Here is a 19,675-nt window from a genome sequence, read left to right as displayed (position 1 = left end):
CTGAAACATTTCTCAAACTATAGCTGCACGTACTGAAGCAACCCAAAAAACCCACTCCCCCCCAACCGTGCTGCCCCTGCAGGTTACGAAAGAGCTCAAAATGAACAATGGACTTGCAACGGATGGACTTGACACGGACTTGAAACAAGCAAAACGGTAAAGTCCTTGAGCAGAGCGCTTGTGTGTGAAGCGTCAAGATGGCGGAAAGGGGTGTGAGAAGAAGGCGCACAAAAAAAACCAAAACAAAACTGTCCTTCACATTCATTATTTTACTACTCTGCGGCCATTCGGATGTTCGTGCTCATTTACATTGTTTTGGATTTTGTTTTTCGTCGTGACGGTAGACGGATTGAAATTTTCGAAAGCAAAAAGCGAACAAATTAAGGGAAGCTTTCGCTTAAGTGAAACAAAAAAACAAATGCATTGAACATTTAAAACGAGCTGTGTGGAAATGATGATGTAAAGCTCGTGTCTAAAGGGGCACACGATATAGTTACCAAAGAATTATGCTTTCAATTTATCTACAGTAAAGCTGCTTGATAAGCTACTCCAAATGGCAACAACACATTTGCTGCGATCGCCCTCCCCAATGTGTCGTTTCATCTTTGCGTATCAGTTGCGTCGTCATCAGCGTACAAAAAGCGCATCGGAATGTTTGTTGATTTTATACGCAGGCATCGAGTCGGTGTGGTGCGAGAGAGCTTCGCCTGCCTCTTGAAACGCATCGGAAAATCAGCTGCTGCTGTTGCTGCTGCTGTTGCCGCTGTTGCCGTTACTACCTCGCGTTACTATGTACCGCGCACACAACCAAACACACAACCGCCACACAAAACACGCACACACACACACACACAAACACCTATGCCAACTCACCCTTAAGCCGAGCCCCCTCCTCGAAACGGCGGGGCAAACGAGATGGCAAACAAACAAACAACTTCCTGCTCGCTCTCACTTCCTTGTGCCGGCCAGACCTCACGCACACACACACACAACCGAACGTTGAATTCCGTTCAGAACAAAGAAACACCGTACGCGGGTACAAGTGATGCGATGGCGGACCGCATCCATATTTTGTGTGGAAGGGAGAGGGAAACTCGAATGAACACGCTCGCTCGGCCGAATGAACACGCTCGCTCGGTTCGCGGAATGAACACAATCAACCTCGGGAGGGGAAATTTGTTCACCATCACCACTACCAGCGCAAACCCCTCATAGCAATGGCAGCAGCAGCAGCAGCAGCGGGTCTGCTACGGTAGCGTACCAAACGGTCTCGCCATTTTAAATTTGACTTCGGCCGAGTGCAAAAGGTTTCCCACTGTCACTTCACTACGTACCGCGGTGCGCGCACTAACAGACCCAAGCAGTTCTCAAGCAAAACCCGGCCCGTGCACGGGAAGGATTGTAAAGGAATAGCTATACATATTTCCGCAAAGGAAAATAAAACACAAACATTGCTGCTTTCTTCGTCAGTTGGATACGCGGAATAGAAGGAAGCGACTGTGCGCGTTTCGGTGTTTGGTTGTGCGTGTTCTAGAGCAACAGCGCACGACCAAGAACAGAGTGCGTGCGTGCGTGGGTGAAAGTCAGAAAAAATCACACAACAAAGCGTTACAAAACTCCCAGCGTGTCGTGACGCGTGCTAGTGAAAGTTTTAGTGAAAAACAGAAAACTATCGACATTCCACTGTTAGCCAGCGGTTAGCGGTGTGCACGCTGTGAGAGTGTTGTTGCCAGTGCGTTTGTAAGCTGCGTTCGTTGTGCACGCGTGCACAGTGTCGTGTGATACTTGCGTTACCCGTCGCGCACAAGAGCAGCAAGCAATCGCCTATGACAACACACATTCGAAGCCTCAAAAGGAGAAGCAGAGCAGTTGTGAAAAGTGCAAGTGTGGAAGTGTTTGGGAGCGGATTAGAACGGAGCCAGCAAACCCGTAAGCCCGTTTAAATGTACAGCAGTGTCCGCCATTGCATCCAAGTAGCAGGGGATCACAACATTACCACCAGCAAGGTGAAATATCGTCCACCGTGCCGTAGCGCTGTGACTGTGCCGGTTCTGGCGGTGCTGTAATCCAAGCAGCCTGCTACAAAACAGTTCCAAGTGTTTGCTCACAGGTAGCGAGAAACCTTTTTTCGGTTTGCCATTTTTTAAGTTCGTACCCTCAGAGTGAGTGTGTGAGGAACTGGGTAAAAACAAGTGGCACGTGAAGTGACGTGAAATATCGAGCTAGGACCTACATCAACATTACCGGCGTAGACGTGTGTGTGTGTGTGTAGCTGTCGTAATAGTTCCATTTTAAAACGGTCTCTCGGTCGGTTCGGTTTGAATTGAAAGGCCAAACGCACAAAACAAAAAATTGCAAAACTTTAAACCACAACCTTTCGGCGAGTTTTCCTGCACATGCCGAATAATGTTACTGAGCAGCAGGATCGGAACAAGTGCGTACGATCTACTACTACAGCCCCTGTTGTTACAGCGCGACGATGTTGCACTGGTTGATGCCGCTGGTCCATTCACGTCGTCCTCGCTCTCGTCGCTAGCCGGCCATTCGAACCAGGCCACGGTCGCGGGCCTGCTACTATCCGAAGTCGCTGACCACTGTCAGCTGCTGCTCGCGCACGAAGCGCTCGCCTGCCGCCCGTCCCACATCGCTACCGGTGACGCCGGTTCTGTCGCCCCGTGCACCAAGAGCTCGATCAACGAAGCCTACTACAATCTGGACAAGGTGTTCGCGTAGTGTCTGGTACAAGTGTGTGTATGTGTTTGGTGTGTGTGAATAACTGTGAAAAAAAAAAATCAAAACAAATTAAGCAAAAATCCCTGTGTTTGGGCAGAAAAGGCATGAAAGCATTTGTAACTGCAAAGAAAGTGTGCGTTTGAGTGAGTGAGAGTGTATAAGAAGAGGCAAAAATTTACAGTGAGTTCGATCAGTTCGCAATAACAACCCAGAGCCCAAGTGTGAGAGTGTGTTTGCAATCGGCAAAGTGTGCTATTCATAAAAAAAGTAATAAGAAGTGATATTGTGAAAGAAGAATTGTGGCAATTGCTAAGAAGAATAGAATATCCCATGTGCCCACTGGTGGAATCGGAATAAAATTTAGTTCAAAATCAAAACAAGTGTGTGAAACAAGAAGCGATAGTTGGAAGAAAAGTTGTGCAATTCATATATAATATAACCCGGTGATACACAAAGGCCTCCAGCTGGCAACAACGGTGTGTGAAATCAAAAATTTACTGTGATTCGGTGCAATTTGTACGTGTTGGTTTGCCAGCTTTGCCCTATTTGTCAAAGGGACGCTGAAACTGTCGAAAGAGAGAGAGAGAGCGAGCGAGAGACTGAGGGAAGCGATTGTCTAAAACGCCCCCATCGCCCCCCACAAATCCCCGAAACCCAGCGGAAACAAGACCCATACGGGGGACACAATACCAGCCACCCCTATGAAAAAGTACTTTCTCAACAAAATGTCCACCGGCAAGCGTCTGGCGAAGCGCTCGATCGTGGGTACGCGCGTCTGTGCGCCCGGTACCGATGGCATCTGGTACTCGGGCAAGATCGAGTTCGTCAAAACGGCGCCCGACCAGAAGGAGCCGGGCCGCAGCCCGGGCGGCAGCTTCCTGCCGGGGCTGACCACGCCCGCCCGCTACACGGTGCTGTTCGACAACGCGAAGGAGGTGGCCCGGCTCGGGCTCGCCCGAGAGTTCCGCGAGACCGAGCTGATCGGGCGCGGCTTCCGGACGATCGCGGACGTGAAGCTGAAACCGGGCCAGAAGGTGTTCCTCACGTACAACGGGCGCGAGAACACCGGCGAGGTGATCGCACACGACGACCTGAAGGACGAGGTGAAGGTGCGCATTGCCGGTGCGACGAACGGTGCTGCACAGGAGGTTAGTATGGGGTCTTGTCACTTTCCACAACAGCCAACACAGTCGCGGTGGATTTGGTCGTTTTGTTCTTTAGCTCGAAAGGTCGCGAAGAAGGGTCAATTGGGCAGTTGGAGTGAGGCTTGGGCCACAGATATCCCCTTTCAAATCCCCTTTATATCTCCACCATTTGAAGATATTAATCTTCTATTTAGTCCATTCTCGAATGATTTATCTGAAGCATCATTTGTCATGGTGTTTATAAGGCAAAAGATTCATTATCATCGCCATTATCCTTTTCCACGTCTAACGCGACCTTCTTTAAAGCCTATTTTCGCGACACAATTTAATTAGCATCAAAACTGTCACCCTTATTCCCCACCTACCATTTGTTCTTTGCATTATAAAGTTCTTAAGAGAGCGCTTTTTAAACCGACTGTCTCCATTGCGAGTGGTCAATGTTACTGGAAATCTCCCCAACAAAAAAGAAAAGGGATCCATCTACAATCTTTTGGACATCAGCGCATAGCAAGAGGGGTGTGTTCTTGGAAAAATGTCTGTCCGTTTTTTTTCGGTCACTCCCTTCCATCGGCCCCAATTTTGCTGCTACTATTTACTACATTGCTTGCGCAGAGTGGTGTGTCGGCACACACCCACCAAGGTTCCCTGTGCCCCGCTTGTTCGACTTATGACTGTGCTACTCCCCCCACGTAAAAGTAGGTCAAGGAGAAGCGCGACTCGTTACAACTGGTACCACCTATCTCTTCGTTTACAGGCAGAACCAAAAAGAAACGAGTACCCGATCGAACACGAACAAACAACAAAGAAGCCTAGATCACTGTAAGAGCAAGCAAGGGTAAAATCGTGCCCAATAGAAGGAACCATTCCAGATAGGCAAGGGAATATTCCCGAATAATGTTTCGGTCGGCCCAACTTGCAAATAGATCCAATATGGCGCGCACTAGAACCCATCGGGCGCGTTACAACGGGGTTACAACGATGGTAGATGGAAAAGTAGGTCAATCTTCCTCCTGCCACGTTCTGAAATTCGAAGCAAGTGCATGCGCGCACACTCCCATGCTGCTGCTGGTGTGTGTGTGTTTGAGTGTGCGCGCCCGTGCGCTTGCATGTATGGGTAAAGGCAACAAATGAGTCGTGGTCGGTTCTTTCGCACACATCGCTCGTACCGCGGGTTGGGTACTGGGGCATCCCCAAAGCAGGAAGTGAGAAAATGGTGCGTGCGCGTTATATTGCCCTTTTTTTCGCTGGCAAAACTCCATAAATGGGGATCGCTTTCCCCCATCGGTGACCCAATTCTGGAATGGCTGTACGTATATATGTAAAAGGGCCACAGGAGTACAGCACGAACGCACCGAACCTATGCTAACAATCGCCATGTAAATCCTGCTCGTGTTTCGGGAACATTCTATCTTTGCTGAAGTTGGAAATTAGGGCCTATATTCTGTTTTCAGTATATCTTACAGCTAATCGAAAATGCTTTGTCTCTAAGGCGATCGAATCAATCTTGGCCTGAACTGTAAATGGAGCGTTTTGGGTGATTGTGTGTCCTGCAAGGAGGCTCTGGAGCCAAAAGGGACTTTGTTACACGTTACACGCTTACCGAACAGGCCCTGGCAGTAGCAGGGACTTGGTATATAGGTTAAGGTCGAAATAAGGTCAAAGTGAAGAGCAGTAGATAGTGCGGCGGCGAACTGCGAAGAAGCAGACGGCAGGGAATAGCATCCACAGCCTGCTCTGGAGCTGCCGAAACGTTACGAGCCACCAAGAGCCTCCATCGCGTGGCACAAAGGACGGCAGTAAGTGTCGTAGCTTTCCAGGTCACGGCAGGTTTCGGTGGTTTCCAGTGTGCAGCACAGTGTAAAGCGACCTCCTCTACAAAGTGTTTCGCTTGTGTGTGTGTGAGTGTGTATTTGTGCGCCTCGTCAAGATCCCATGCGCTTTTCAAACGTGTCCTTTTTTGGGCATTAGGTTCTGCAGCGAAACAGAGGGGTAAGTTGCAGTAGCTGTGCAGTTGCTTGTAAGCTTGGGGCCTGATGTCTCGGCAAACTGGGGCAAACAATTTACAACATTAGATTAGCTGACAGTGATTTTGATTTAAAATATTGATTAAACGGCGGTGCCTTCGTTCGGTGGTTTTGTGGCAACAACAGCATCTGATAAAGCGAAGGGGCGCTCACCAGCCAACCAAACAGCGGCTGAAGCCCCCAGCTCCACCATTGAATAGCTATACACACACCCGGCACGAGGTTCATTCCTCCAGCGGGGGAACGTTCAATGGCCACGTGAGGGCAGCACGCGGGTCTCTGCGTGTCTTTGTTTGTGCGGTGTGTCCCATTTTTTTGTCTTTCGTGTACCGTCCACAGTACACACATTCGTTATGTTATTGAACTCGACCTTTTTGTTTTACTTGTTTGCTTCATTTGTTTGCTGCTGCTGCTACTACTAACACTGCTTCCTTCTCGTTGGAAGTTCTTTTTTGTTTTATTCTGCCTCTTCCTTTTCTTGCTTTCGTGCCATTTTATGAGCTCTCTTCCATGCACCCTTTTCGTGCAACACATCGTGCACAGTTCATTGACATCGGCTGGTCCAGTCCGCAATCGTTGTTGGGCCGATCAATCTCATTTGATAGGCACAGACTGACAGACACACACACACACGGACGGACGATCGCCCGATCGACGACCCGTTTTGTTCATTGATCTTTCGGGTGACGGCTGCACCGGCCCACTATGTAGGGGTTGTCCCGCATTAGCAACGCCGCAAACAGTTCAAACAGGGAGTTCGGGTGTTAGTTCTTTGCCACCGGCTGGCCACGTTGCGCTCGGTCAGTGATTTGGTGGAGGTCTTTTTCCTTTTAAGCGTTCGAAGAAAAGATGTGTAAAAATACCCTCCACTGCATGTCATGCCGTTAAAGTATTTTAATGTGATTGAAAACGTTTTTTTTTTCACAAACCCCCTCCCTGATCGCAGTGATCGTGTGATGTTTGATTGACAATTGGTTTCATTCAATCATCAAACGGTACGACTTTAATATAGCAAAAAAAATCATTACCTCGTTTTCTCTCATTTTCTATGGAACCATTTAAACTCCAACCAACGGTAAAAAGAGTTAAATGTGTTCTTTTCATCCCTCTAATGGTGGTGTTATTTTGTACCCTTTTCGATTTATTTTTAATTTACTTATCTGGCACACATGCTAGCGTAGTGACGTTGTTTGTTTTTTTTTACATCGAAACACCAAGTGATAAATATATTCTATGTGTGCTTTTCCTTCATCATTCTGACGTATGCAATGAATGCAGCGACAACAACACAAAAAAAAGGTTTATAATGAACAAAAAAACTCATCGACCGTCGTGAGTTGCAATGTGTTAATTATTGTTTCGCGTTTTCTTACCGAATGCACCCACATACACCCACACACATACACACATACACTTTTTGCTCGCTGAAACGTTCGCATCTAATAAATTGTCCCCAAGTGGAGGGGACAGGATGGGTGGTTACAAGGGATAGGAAGAGTTTGGCTTGAGTTGGGGCCGTCGATGCTGTTCGCTATTTTTATCGATAAACCGACACTCTACCACCTCTACCACACTCACACACACTCCCAGCAGTTGAGCAGAATGCAAAAAAGCAACCGGCCGTTACGGGGTGACCGTTACGGTGCGTTACGACGGTGCAGAGAACGGTGCAGGCGTAGAGAATGTGTGCGCCTGTACTGGTTACTGTATCCCGCGTCACCCTGTGTACAGTGTCTCCGCTGTATATACATCTTTATTATCGCACCCCCTCCCCCCTCCACCACACCATCTCCCCATCTTTTGTGCATTTACCATCATCATCACCACTACCACCACCAATGCTGCCCGTTGACTGATTGCAATTTGGATGCTTGCGAATGTCACACAGCCACTTGCGCACAGTTGCCGATTGACTGTCGAAATTGCACTTGTTTTCTTCTTTCTAGTGGGGTGGGTGAGGGTCGTGGATCGTTTCTTACTTCATCTGTTGCTGTCACGCTTGGGGTGATGCTATCTCACTTCTTACTGTCGCATATACCATTCCCAGCCGGTGTCGCCCCTTCTAGCATCCCGCCCCATTTGCCGGTCTGCTGTCTTCTTCCTACAACCTGGCTCTGTCATAGGTTTGTTTCGTAACCAACCGCTAATATTCATTGCCTTTTTTTCTGTTTTCGTTTGGTTTTATTTTTGTTTGTTTATGTGTTTGTTTGCCTGTGGATTGCACACGCCTCATCACCACCACCAGTGCAGTGCTGTTTGGCAGGTTGCAGCTGACACAGCGGGTCCCTGTCCTTCAAAAAATCCAATGACCGACCTTCAACTCGCTCGAAACACCACCACCCCACCCCAAATGAGCCACACATGAGCGGATGGCGGTGGCGGCGGCGGCGGCGGCGGTCGTTATGCATTTTACAGATTGCGTTTTCTCTTGTTCGCCGCCGTTGCACTCTTCTTCCTTGTGTGCGCGAATTCGTTTGTTCGCTGCTGCAGGCTCGCCTAGGGTAGGGTGGGGGAGTGTTTGCGTTCAATTCGCTAAACAGCGCAACCGTTTCTAGCTCCGGTTTTATGACCGCGGATTGGTTTGCTTGTCGGCTTTTTCTTCTTATTCTTCTCGAGCTCTCCCGTGCTGAGTAGGTTTTGCATCGGAACGGCAACAAAGAAGCGTGTTAACAAAGCCGTTACAGTGGGTGGGTGGAGGAGCACTTTTTTTGGGTTGGACGTGTTGGGTGCAACGTTCTGTTGCACAATCTATTGGCAAGGAATGACAAACTTCTTGCTTAACATTGTGGACTTCGCTGGTGTGCCCGGGTTTAATTAACAGCTCTCTTCGAGATTCGCAGAATTGAAGTGAAATTAAACAACGTGCTCGTTCCGAGGTAATCCAAAATTAATCCACACAATGCCCCCCAAACAGCAGCAGGTAAATAATGGCCCGCACACGCAACTGGCAATGAATCTTGCGCTGTATCGATTCTGCCACGAGCCGACCTGTCTCCACCGGCAGGTTGCTGATGCTATTTCCGTCGCATAGCGAACCCTGCACCACCACCGCACGTCACCCACAGCACAGCACTGATAGGGCCGCCTGCGTGTGCTCTGGTCAGTGGTTTTTATTTCGCGCTCCATCACTCCACGGTGTGCGGATGCGTTTTCCCATGACGTCAGAATGGGGACGACCCAGCGACCGTTACTTGGGGCAGCGCACCGCACCATCTCACCGCCAACTCTCACTGCGTATGATTATGAGGGTTATTTTTAACACCATCTTCCCACCATCATCGCATCGCACGCAACAACGCACAACAGCGCCCCCACACCTTGCCAGTTGTCGCAATGTGGCGCGTCTTCAGGCCGTCGGTTCTGCTTCTTCGGCTGCCCTTTGGCTCACGCTGACGTTGGGATTGGAGAAAACCGAACCACCACTACATTTAGTGGTCTTCTTCGTGCACCGCATTTGCGTGATTCATCTGCGTTCTGCGCTATTTATAACGCGGGGCTAACAAGTGCGTGGTATGTGCTGGTATGTCCGCTAGGGCCAAGTGATTCGCACAAACAACAACAAACGCGGTAAAGCCACATAAGAGTGCCACCACAAAAATGTTTGGAAAACTTGCAATTGATAGCGTTAAATCACTCTCAAGTTAAAATGTTACTCCGATTAATGTGCTTCATACAGCAAGGCGGCGTCCGTCTGTAAATAAAATACCATCTGGATAAATGGAGCTAACCTATCGGAGATCAACTGTATCGCTAGCGTGTTGTGCAGCAGATAGACCGAGGAAGCGATACCCATGATGAAAAAGGCATTGAAGCGATCACTCGTTGCTGCTGCTGCTGCTGCTGCACACGGATGAGCTGCTCCCCGTGTGACCTTTACGCAATGCTTCACGCCAGGCGACATTTTAGTGCAAGTGGTTGGTTTTCTTTTTTTTTTTTTGTTCGTTCCACACATTCGTTCACAGTTTTGGTTAAAGCCAACTTCCCGCTGCTCCTTATAAAGGGCAAGGCCTTTTTGGATGGACTCGCATCCACCAGAGAGAACGTAATGATGAAGCAGCAGCAGCAAACAGGATGTAGACAGGTTTTCGTTCAACACACACAAACACACTCACACAGTCGCATAGATTGCAGTTCAATAAAACGAGCTTTTTTGCGGCATAGCTCAACCTGGAACCAAAGAAGTATAGTACCTCGGTGTTGGTGCAAGGACGACAGCAAAATCTGAGCGGCCGCTGCTGGGGAATGCCCGAAACGCTTACGTCATCGTCGGCGTCATCAACGGTGAGGGTTGCGATTGGCGTCATGGTATATTTTTCTCTGCCCACCACAGCAGAGGTATCACGGCACTCCGAAAGGTTTGCGGCATCCGTGCTAGGGGTGACTGATAGTACGTGTCGGCACTTGTTGTGCTGTCGAGAGCTGTGCTCGAACCGTGTGCTGTGCAGTAGTGGTGGTGTGAGCGGCCGTCCTAAGAACCGCCTAGACCTTGAGGTAGTCCGTCCGTTCGGTTCGGTCGGCATATTAAACCGAGAACCAATCCGTAAAAGGCGTGCCCCCTCCGCTCCGCTTTCCACCCGCTCTTTGCGCGACGATCGAGATGCGAGCGGAATGAGGACGATTGTAAACAAACCAATTGGCAAAGAGCGAATCGAGAGGCGCCATCATCTCACTGCTGCGCGCCCCCCGAACGTGAGCGGATTGAAATGAATTTGCTAATGAACGCCGAACGAACGAATTGTCTGCTTGTGTCTATGTGTGTGTGTTGGTATCATGATCCAAGTTTTGACCGCTCGTTCGATAAACGTTGCGTTGGGATTAGCCATGATCGCTGCCCGGTTTGTCCCAGTGAACCCGGGGCCGCTCTTATCATGCCTTCTCGGGCGGGGGCAAGGTCCGGCCGAAATGACGCAGTTTGCGTTGCCACTGCCACTCGGGATGCCACCTTTCCAACACCATTCACTCTGACGCTACTACTGCTGCTGCTGCTGCTGCTGTATGCTAATGAGACCCGGGATCGATTCGAGCATGCTGGGAGGGAGTGTGCTCTCAAGGCAAGCCGAGCGAGCCTTGAGCATTAATTAGCCCACGGCCCACGGCAAACTCTAGCACACACACACTAACGAGTGGGACAGGCTTACGCGTACCACCAGCACCACTACCCGGAAGGTCATTAGTTTCGCGAATTTCGTGACCAAAACAGAGAACGCATAAAAATGGACCCCCCCCCCCCCCCTCCCTGTGCCGCCCCATTCGTCCCCGTTTGTTATTGTTTGCGGGTGCGTGCGACCGACCGTTTGCCGTTTGTTTCGTTCAACTTTAGCTACCGGTTGACCTCTAAAATTTACTATTTTTTTGCCTGCTAGGTTAGATCGGTTAGCGCTGTTTGTTGTTGTTTTTGCGAGGAATGCCCGTTGTTGCTTGAAATGCGTGCGTACACGCAGCCTTCAAATTAGCATCCAGTCAGTGCGCAGGATGTAGATGGTTCGCAAGTAACGGCGCTTATATCTTTACCAACGCACACATACAGAAGATGGAGAATGTGTGTCGATCAGTGTGGGGCTGTACTTATTTGCATTGCAACTCGAGGACAGCCCCCTCCTCCCCGGTGCTTGGCAACTTTTCCCCCGCACTGCCGGGAAGTGCCGGGAACTGTTCATTCGTGCGAGCTTTTGCGGTTTCGGTTTCGAAAACCGGTCCGGAAAGTTACCCAACCCGAGCCTTTCAATATGGGCTTTCATGTGTTTTTTTTTGCTCTCTTCCCCGGAAGCCCTTGCACAGCCCTTTTTGGCACGTACCAAGCAAAAGAAGAAAAAACAAACAAATATGCGAAACGGCAAACACACACGCACGCACGCAAACAAACAAATTCATTTTAATTCAGCTGGAATGATTTAGGGCTTGTTTTTAATTTAATCCATTCACTGCCCTACGCGGCCCCATACGCGAACGGGTGTAACACGGCCACGGCGTACCCGCTCGATGCGCAAACAAAAACACAGTCACGTCATAAGCGCAACGCGGGCGCGCAAGCGAGCAGCGTGTTGGCGCTGGAGCCGCGCTCGTGCTTCCTGCTGACATCTTGCTCACGCTGCTGCCGGCAACAAACACCGGCCGGCATCGATGCCAACGGGGGCGGCGGTATGGGGAAGTGTACTGTGTGTACTGTGCGAGTGATTATTGTGATGACGATATGCCGCGACATGAGTTGCGCAAACAACTCACAGACACAAACAAGAGCGCGCGCGCTCGCACCCCATCCATACATAGGGTTACGATCGAAGGACCGAGAACGACCGAAACCGGGTCTAGATGAAAGAGAGGGAAAACACACACGCACACAAAGGGAGGTTTCGTGTGATAAGGGACAGTTTGTGTGATGTTGCCCGGGACACGCGGAAGAGACTGTTTGTGCGGCGGGCGTCGTGTGACGTCAGCGCATAGTTTGGGCCATAGTCTGAGCCAAATGGCGTTGGTTGTTCAAATTCTTTTCGTTTGTTTTCCGACCCAGGGGTGGCAAAGGGGAGGGAGAGCGAGGGTCACAAAAAACGACAAAACTACACCCAAACTAAAGCCGCCCAGACGGAGCGAGCGCTGGAGACGGGCACGCGTGACCGTTATCAGTCCCGAACGGTCAGGACGGCCTTGAAAACAATCTAAAGAACACGCTGCTTCTTTTCTCTATCTTTCGTTCTTTTCAGTTTCCCTATGTGTGTGTGTGTGTATATAAGATAGTTCGTACTCCAGTTTAAGCTGCTGTAACCGGTGCCACTCCCCAAAAGCCTCTCAGCATACGGACGGCGTCGTTGGCTGCGTACGTTCGCTGATCATGCGCACTTAGCATGGCCGCACCGCGCTATTTAGCGCTACCCACATCCCGATCGGCGCGAACCGGTTGCGCGACTGCTCCAAGGTCGATCGATCGATCAGCAAATGTGATTCGATTCCGCCCGGCATCGGAAGCCGGGCGGGAGCTGATCGGCACAGCCAATCCCGCCCGCGCGACCCAAACATGTCCGGCAGCAGTTTGAAACGATCGTTACGTGCTCGGGTGCAGCCCGAGTTCGGAACGATTGCGATGGCGTTGTTTTTGTGTGTTGTGCGGCTCTCGCTCGCTGGCTGTATTTTTAGTCTAGCTTCTCGCATTCACCACCCCACAATGGAGCTAGCCGCACCCACACGCGTCCCCACACACACACACATACGCACAAACACTCGTTCACAATATTCTTTCTTTCTCGCCTTCTGGTTCCTTGACGGTCATGTAAATAAACCAGAACGATCAACCGTCGTGATCATCACCGCGGCTCGCTCACCCGGGACGGATGCTCCGAATGCTGGCACGCTGTCACAATAGTTTGACCACCGGCCGGCTTTAATAAAATCGAGCACGAATGTGTGTGTGTGTGCGAGGCAGATGCGGGTGTTTGTGTGTGTGATCTGTGTGTTTTTTAATGTTTCAAATTTATTCTCATTGCTCGGGCACTATCGGACAGTTTTGGCTCATTCGCTCGGTTCTGCTCGATTAAGGTAGTTGAGCTTTGTGTGAACGCTGCCCAATCAAGTAGGATATTACAACCATTTTGCTGTGTCCCTTGCGTTTGTTGCCCTTTGCCCACACACACACACACACACACACGTGCGTAATTACATATCGACGCGGAAAAAGGGACTCGGTGCGCAAACACCACTACCACGCTGTTGGGGCGCCGGTATGACCCACACGCCGGTGCGAGAAGGGTGTGTGTAATGTCGAGGGGTTAGAGGAAACACGAACCACTAACTGGACAGCACACGCATACACGCATTTGAAAAAGAACGCGCAAGACTCCATCTCACGAATACACGCGATTGGGGGTAACGCGTGTGGAAGATCATGATTTTTTTTGTTACTCGCTATGGAGTGACGGAAAATATACGCAACGAATGACGTACTGGGTGTGTGTGTATTCTTTCGACCAAATCATGAGTTTATTGCTGACAAAGAAACGCCTCCCGTGTACATTCTACAGCACACTTTAGACAAAGTTCTTCCACCAGACGCGAATGGGTACAGTTTGTTCCCGTCAGTTTCGTCAACCGGCCGGGTGCGTTGGGGATCGATGTTCAAATCGAGTGATTGACGACTACCGGCGCACGGTGTGCACACAAACACAGCACGCCCTCACTGTCCATTGCCATTGCATGCCAGCATACGCCCCTCTCCGGAAGTGTTATGGCTGGTGGTTCGCTGCGCGTTATGTGGTGCTGCATTTTCCTGCTGCTGCTGCTGCTTCCGGTGTGGCTTTCAAGTGGCTGGCCTGAAACAAACACCAACGAAAACCGTACACAACCGCGCTCGTTTTCGGCAAATGGGAAAAGAGAGAAATGATTACTACTTTCACCGTCGGGCTCATTGCGGCGGGAAACAAAAGACCTACTGGACCGGAGGGGTCGCGAGCAGGCATCGGAGAAGAGGGGGGAGAGGGGTTATTTTGTTTAAAAATCAACTTCGAGAATGATTGCGGCAATCGAGCTGCATAGGAATTACTGTTTCGAACAATGATGATGGGGCACTTTTTTGTAAAACCCATAATTCTTTTTCCTTGTGCCAACTGTGAAGTTGTTGTTTGGTTTTTTTGTATTGTTTCACGGCCCGAAGTGAAAAACTAACCCCTTTTGTACGTTTCCAAATTGAGACAATTGAATACAAGGATCCGCAAGACGCGGTCAGCGATGCGCATCACCGATTCCGGACAAAAAGCTTCCTGTTTGCGTCGGTAGAGCGGAGGGGAGCAGCAGGGGTAAGCAGGGGAAAGGAAAACATGTGCCGGCACACACGGTTGAATTTACATCCTTTCAGGCTTTCAAAATCAAACACAACCATTCGTACCATTTTATATCACCCTTTTTGTACAAAAAAGAATGTTGGTTTTTCAACACCGAAGCAACGTTTCACTTCAATCAAGCACTTAGTTTGATTTTATCTAAAAAAATCTTTCATAAATTGTTTCAGTACGACACATTACTGCTTTCAAATTAAATCTTTCAGCCCGTTGGCTAACACTGATTAACTGAAGTAACTATATTACAACAAAAAATCCCCGATAACAGCTAACGATCTCGACTGCTGGCTACTGATTGTGATCATCATTAGCCTCGCAATGGGAGAAGATGGCTCGGAAAGCAGACGCACAAAACCACCGAAAAGGCACGCACTGTGGGACACAGCAAGCTGGTAAAAGATTAGATTGAAGCTTATTTAGATTTGAGTGTGGCACTGGCCGCGTTCGGCCTGGGGAGGGAAATTGGCAACAAAAAACGAAACAAGATTTCTCACCGCGAACGCACCAGAAACGATGAGAAACATGTTTTCGCCCCCAAAACAGCGGTCCGGTAAAGCGGGGTGCGTATGGAAAACAAAAAATAAAACACAAAAAAAAACACGGACGGACCCACAACTCACACACCATTATGCGTATGTGGGAATGTGCCTCTCTGCCGTGAGGCGTGATTGAAGCAACAACAGCCAGAAAGGCAGAAAAAAACACCCATTTTGATAGAAGGGAAACATGAAGCCTCCTCCTCCGAACTTCCCACTCTCTCTCTCTCTCTCTTCTCTTCCCTCTTGACGGCTAACCTGCTTAGACCCGGTGGGAAGAAAGGTAGCGAGCCAAATCAACATTATGCGTAGCCGGTGCGCAACCGTCCTGTCACCGTTCGTCGTCTGCGGCGTCTGGCCGCGGCGATGCGCACAACTGTTGCGCGACCGGACGCCAAAGATAACGGTGTTTTTTGCCGCGTCGTCTTTGAATTTGGAAAGAACCGCAACAAACACACACACAGAGAGAGAGAGGGTCGCGCACGCAGAAAGTAATCATGGACCCGGGCTCATCATTCGGCCCACGGCACGCACTGTTGACGATGGCGCGTAAATGCCCGCGCCACAGCGCTGCGTAGAAAACTCCCCCCCACCCCTTCTCCCGCTAAGCGAAGGTACGGGAATGAGAAAGAAGCAGTGGAAGAAGAGCCGTCGTTGGATAGGACAGCTAGAAACGCGGCCCGGCGACATGCCCAACGGACAGCGGCGACGCTACGCAGCAACCGTTGCTTTTCGCGGCTGGCGTCGCTGGCGTGGCCCCTTCGCTAGACAACTTTTCCACTGACCGGTACGCACGTTCCCCGCACCGTTCTCCCCATTGATGACAGACGCTTCGCTAAGACTTTGTAAGCTTGCGATGTGATCGCGGGTTGCCCGGATTGGTCTATTGGTCCGCCAGTTTGGAGAATGAAAAGCTGAACCAGCTTGAATTTTGGGAGTGCTTCGAATTTGGGGTCATACGCACACACGCACACACACAAAATGGTGGGTTCCCCATCGGTGTAGAAAGAGCGTTTTTTTAGGCGCTTTCAGTCTCTGTGTTCTCGATTTTCCTCCTCTCGCCAGACACGCACACAACAAATGCTTTAAATCGTTCGGTTTAACTGTTAGTTTTACAAAATCACTTGCACAGTTTGGTTTCCCATTTCGCCTCGCGCCGCGTGCAAGCCAAACAGACAGCCAGACCGGTCCATTGCCCCCTACACGCTCCTTCCCTCACCATGTTTTCCATATGATAATGCGCACACAAACTACGCTACGGCTAATTGCGCGGAGTTTTCTTCGCCCGGCTTCTTGGTGGTTGCGGCCTCGCCGCACAAGACTTATTTGTGATGCAAACGGTTTCATTCGCTGCAAAGCTTTCTCCCGCCCCCGGGACAGGGGAAGGAGTTGAACGCCTGAAGTCAGTTGTCCGGTGTGCTGAAAATGGAGATTTATTGCAGGTGGCGGCCAACATGATTCCACGTTGGGAAAACTCCTCTCCCCTTATACAAACTTGCTTAGTCCGATCGTACGCCATCGTGTGCTGAAACCCCGTACCAAGTGGGGGGCACAAATCCCCAGGTGCTTCCCGCGGGTTGTTTTTTCCCCCGTTTCCGTTTCCCGCACCGTCGCAGAAGAAAACTGCATAGCATCTTGAAATTTATTAGTTACGCGGCACTTTCCTTCTCCTCCTCCTTCTTCTCCTCCTCCCTCCAGAGGGGGGTGTGAAATGCATCTCGGGACGGATCGGGGCGAATGTGCGTTTTCTTTCGAGCGTTTCATTTCTATCATGCGGTGCAGTGCTTATGCAATCGCCAACCGCTGCGAAGAGCGATACAAATGATGATCGCGTCCATCGATCGCGTGGCAGCCTTTGGCATGAGGGTATGATGGAGGGTGGAGCGGTAGGACGCTTTTCCCGTTTGGTGGGCTCCTCTTCGAGGGCTGGTTTTGCGTACGATCGGTGCGTACGATGGAAATAACGGCACATTGTGGGGATATATAATAAAAACGACGCACACAAACACCATCACTTTCTTGGCCTTTTTTTTAAAGCAGAAAACGTACACAACGGGGTTCGTCTTCTTCAGTTGGTAGTGATTTGATGATGATGATGATGATGAGCAGAAAGCTGCGGCCTCGGTCCTCCAGAAATCTCATGCTGTGCGAGTTACTGTTCTTCCATTTCACTTTACTTTGCTGCCGCTTGGCATCGGAGTCGCACCACTTGTAATCGGACTTTCTCTCAATTTTGATTACAATATATTCAGTATTCCGTTTCTTACTCACGACAACGCAAACCGAGAGGTATTGGGGCGACCTGCATCTCTCACAAAGAGGAGGAAATTTATTTTTATTTTTTATTTTTTTCATTTTCGTCCGAAGCGGTTCACGCTGTTGATATGTTTATTTCGATATGCTATCTTAACGTCCACCCCACAAATGTGTGTCTGTTGTTTGTGTGTGTTTTTTATGAGTTTTGTTGTTAGTCGAACCGGACCAGTACACTATGCAGCGAAGAACGGGATTTCAGTGTTTGAATGATTTTAAACAGCTAACAGTCGAAAACTTGAAATCCGAGAGAGGAAAGCTTTTCGATTGGATTTATTAGTGAAAAGGTGCACTTTTAAAGTCTACCTTTATTCGTTCAGCCCTTACTTTTGGGTGGCAATAAAAAAAAGCATTCCCCTCCTGGATGCAAATCAATCCACAGGCCTATCTGAAGCAGAGAAACGGCTGATGAAATGATGCGTGTTGTCTTGGTTTTGGCCCTTTAAAAAGTATAGCCCTGGAAAGGGATTGGAGTTTTTTTCGTGATCTCTCGTGTTGTCTCTCCTTCCCTCCTTCCCTCTCTTTCTCGTCTACACCTATTATTTCCACGGAATGGTCATTCGGTTGCGTGACCTCAATTTGGCCACCACCACCGCTACACGAAGCTACCGCTGCCCTTTTTCCCCTACCAAACTCTACTCGCTTTTGGAGAAGAAATAACAAAAGACACTCGCCCTTTTTTCCTCAACCGACAGAGCCTCCGAAGCAACTGGCTTCTTGCGTATCGGGCATTAGGGGGGAATAAAAAAAAACTCCGGAGACATTTCCCTTTCGAAAGCACTCAATCTGGGCACGCATCCGCATCCGCACGCCACGTCTTCGGATCGACTGTAAAGGTGTACTACCGCAGCAGCCCCTTTTCCTCCCTGGTTGGCTGGTAGATTTTAAATGCCACCTTAGGAATAGTGTACCACTGGGGGGAAAGGTGCTGGGGGAAAATTCGAGCTGATCATGGAATGATTTTCATGGGAACGGTGGGCTTACGATGAAAAGGTTTTTGATCTGTTTTTAATTTCGATTTCACTGAGGCTATGCGTGAGTTTCGGCAACGGTTTCTATCTTTGAGCTGATTTGTGGCCTAAAGGTTGCTTTTAAATCACTTTAATATTCATGCAATTTTCGCACCTAACTACAACTCTACATTTAACTGACACAGCTACTTAAGAAACAATCAAAAACAGCACAAAGACCATAGACGAAAGGAAAGAGTTTCCCCCACGTGAAATGTGTCTGTGTAGCTGTGCGAAACTACGCGATACCATCTGACAAAACCCAAATGGCAGCAAAAAAAAAACCCGATAGAGACCAGCCGCTGGGACCGGCAGATGAAAATGAATGGAAATGAAAGGAAACCAACCGCGGACCAGAGCGGGGGAAAAGTGAGCAAAAGTGAGCGGACGTTTTCGGTTTTCGGGCTATCTCGAGACACCGGGGTTCGATTGCCGGTTGCGGCTGGAATGCGGCAGAAGAAATGGAACGCCCAAAGATGATCTTCGACACGTTGCGGGCCGCTCGTTTCGTTCGCTTCACGGTGATGGTTGTCGGCAGCGATACTGCAAGTGTGGCAAGGGACGGTAGACGGCCGCCCAGTTCGGTTACTCAATCGAGCTGCACTTTTGAAGTGTGTTTTTCTTTTCTGTTTGGTGTTACTGGCCCGTGGGGGGATGGTAGTGATAGTGGCGGGAGCCTGCTGTGTTTGTTACGTCGCTGTGTGAAGAAATGTACTCACACACCCCCCCCTCCCCCCCCCCCCCCATCAAGAGACGCTGCCTTGTTTGGAGCGCATCTTCTTCCGCGATCGCTGGTGCGAATTTAATTCGTGCCCGGCCATGTTTCGTAAGCAGCGCCGTTGGCTTTGTGAAAAACTGACGTAAGTGTGTCAAACACAGGGGGGACGGGGAGGGAATGGAGCTCGTAGCTGGCGCGCTGAATTTGATTTTCCACTCGGTGCGGACTGTTTTGGAAGATGGTTTACATTATGCAGTTTGACTTCAACGTCAAACTTAACCTAGTCCGCTTTCTCTCGTCACTGTTGTAACGCTCAAGGCTTTAATTGCTCCAAAAACTCCTCAAAGAACTGTATGATCTTTCTGACCCCTAAC

At 49.6% G+C, this 19,675-nt stretch overlaps 1 protein-coding gene across 1 annotated transcript in view; it reads left to right on the top strand.

Annotated features, from left to right (window-relative positions):
* Nucleotides 1–3,386: 3,386 nt before the first annotated feature.
* LOC11175922 (zinc finger protein 395) overlaps nucleotides 3,387–19,675 on the top strand; it is a 93,560-nt gene continuing 77,271 nt past the window's right edge. The window contains exon 1 of the mRNA XM_061643490.1: nucleotides 3,387–3,881. Within this exon, the coding sequence (XP_061499474.1) occupies nucleotides 3,435–3,881 (447 nt within the window). The 5' untranslated portion in view covers nucleotides 3,387–3,434. The remainder of the gene's footprint in view (nucleotides 3,882–19,675) is intronic.

The sequence above is a fragment of the Anopheles gambiae genome, chromosome 2 (genome assembly GCF_943734735.2).
Source record: "Anopheles gambiae chromosome 2, idAnoGambNW_F1_1, whole genome shotgun sequence".
Taxonomy (NCBI): Eukaryota; Metazoa; Arthropoda; class Insecta; order Diptera; family Culicidae; genus Anopheles; species Anopheles gambiae.
The sequence above is the reverse complement of the archived record's forward strand: the minus strand, read 5'-3'. Positions and strand labels throughout refer to the sequence as shown.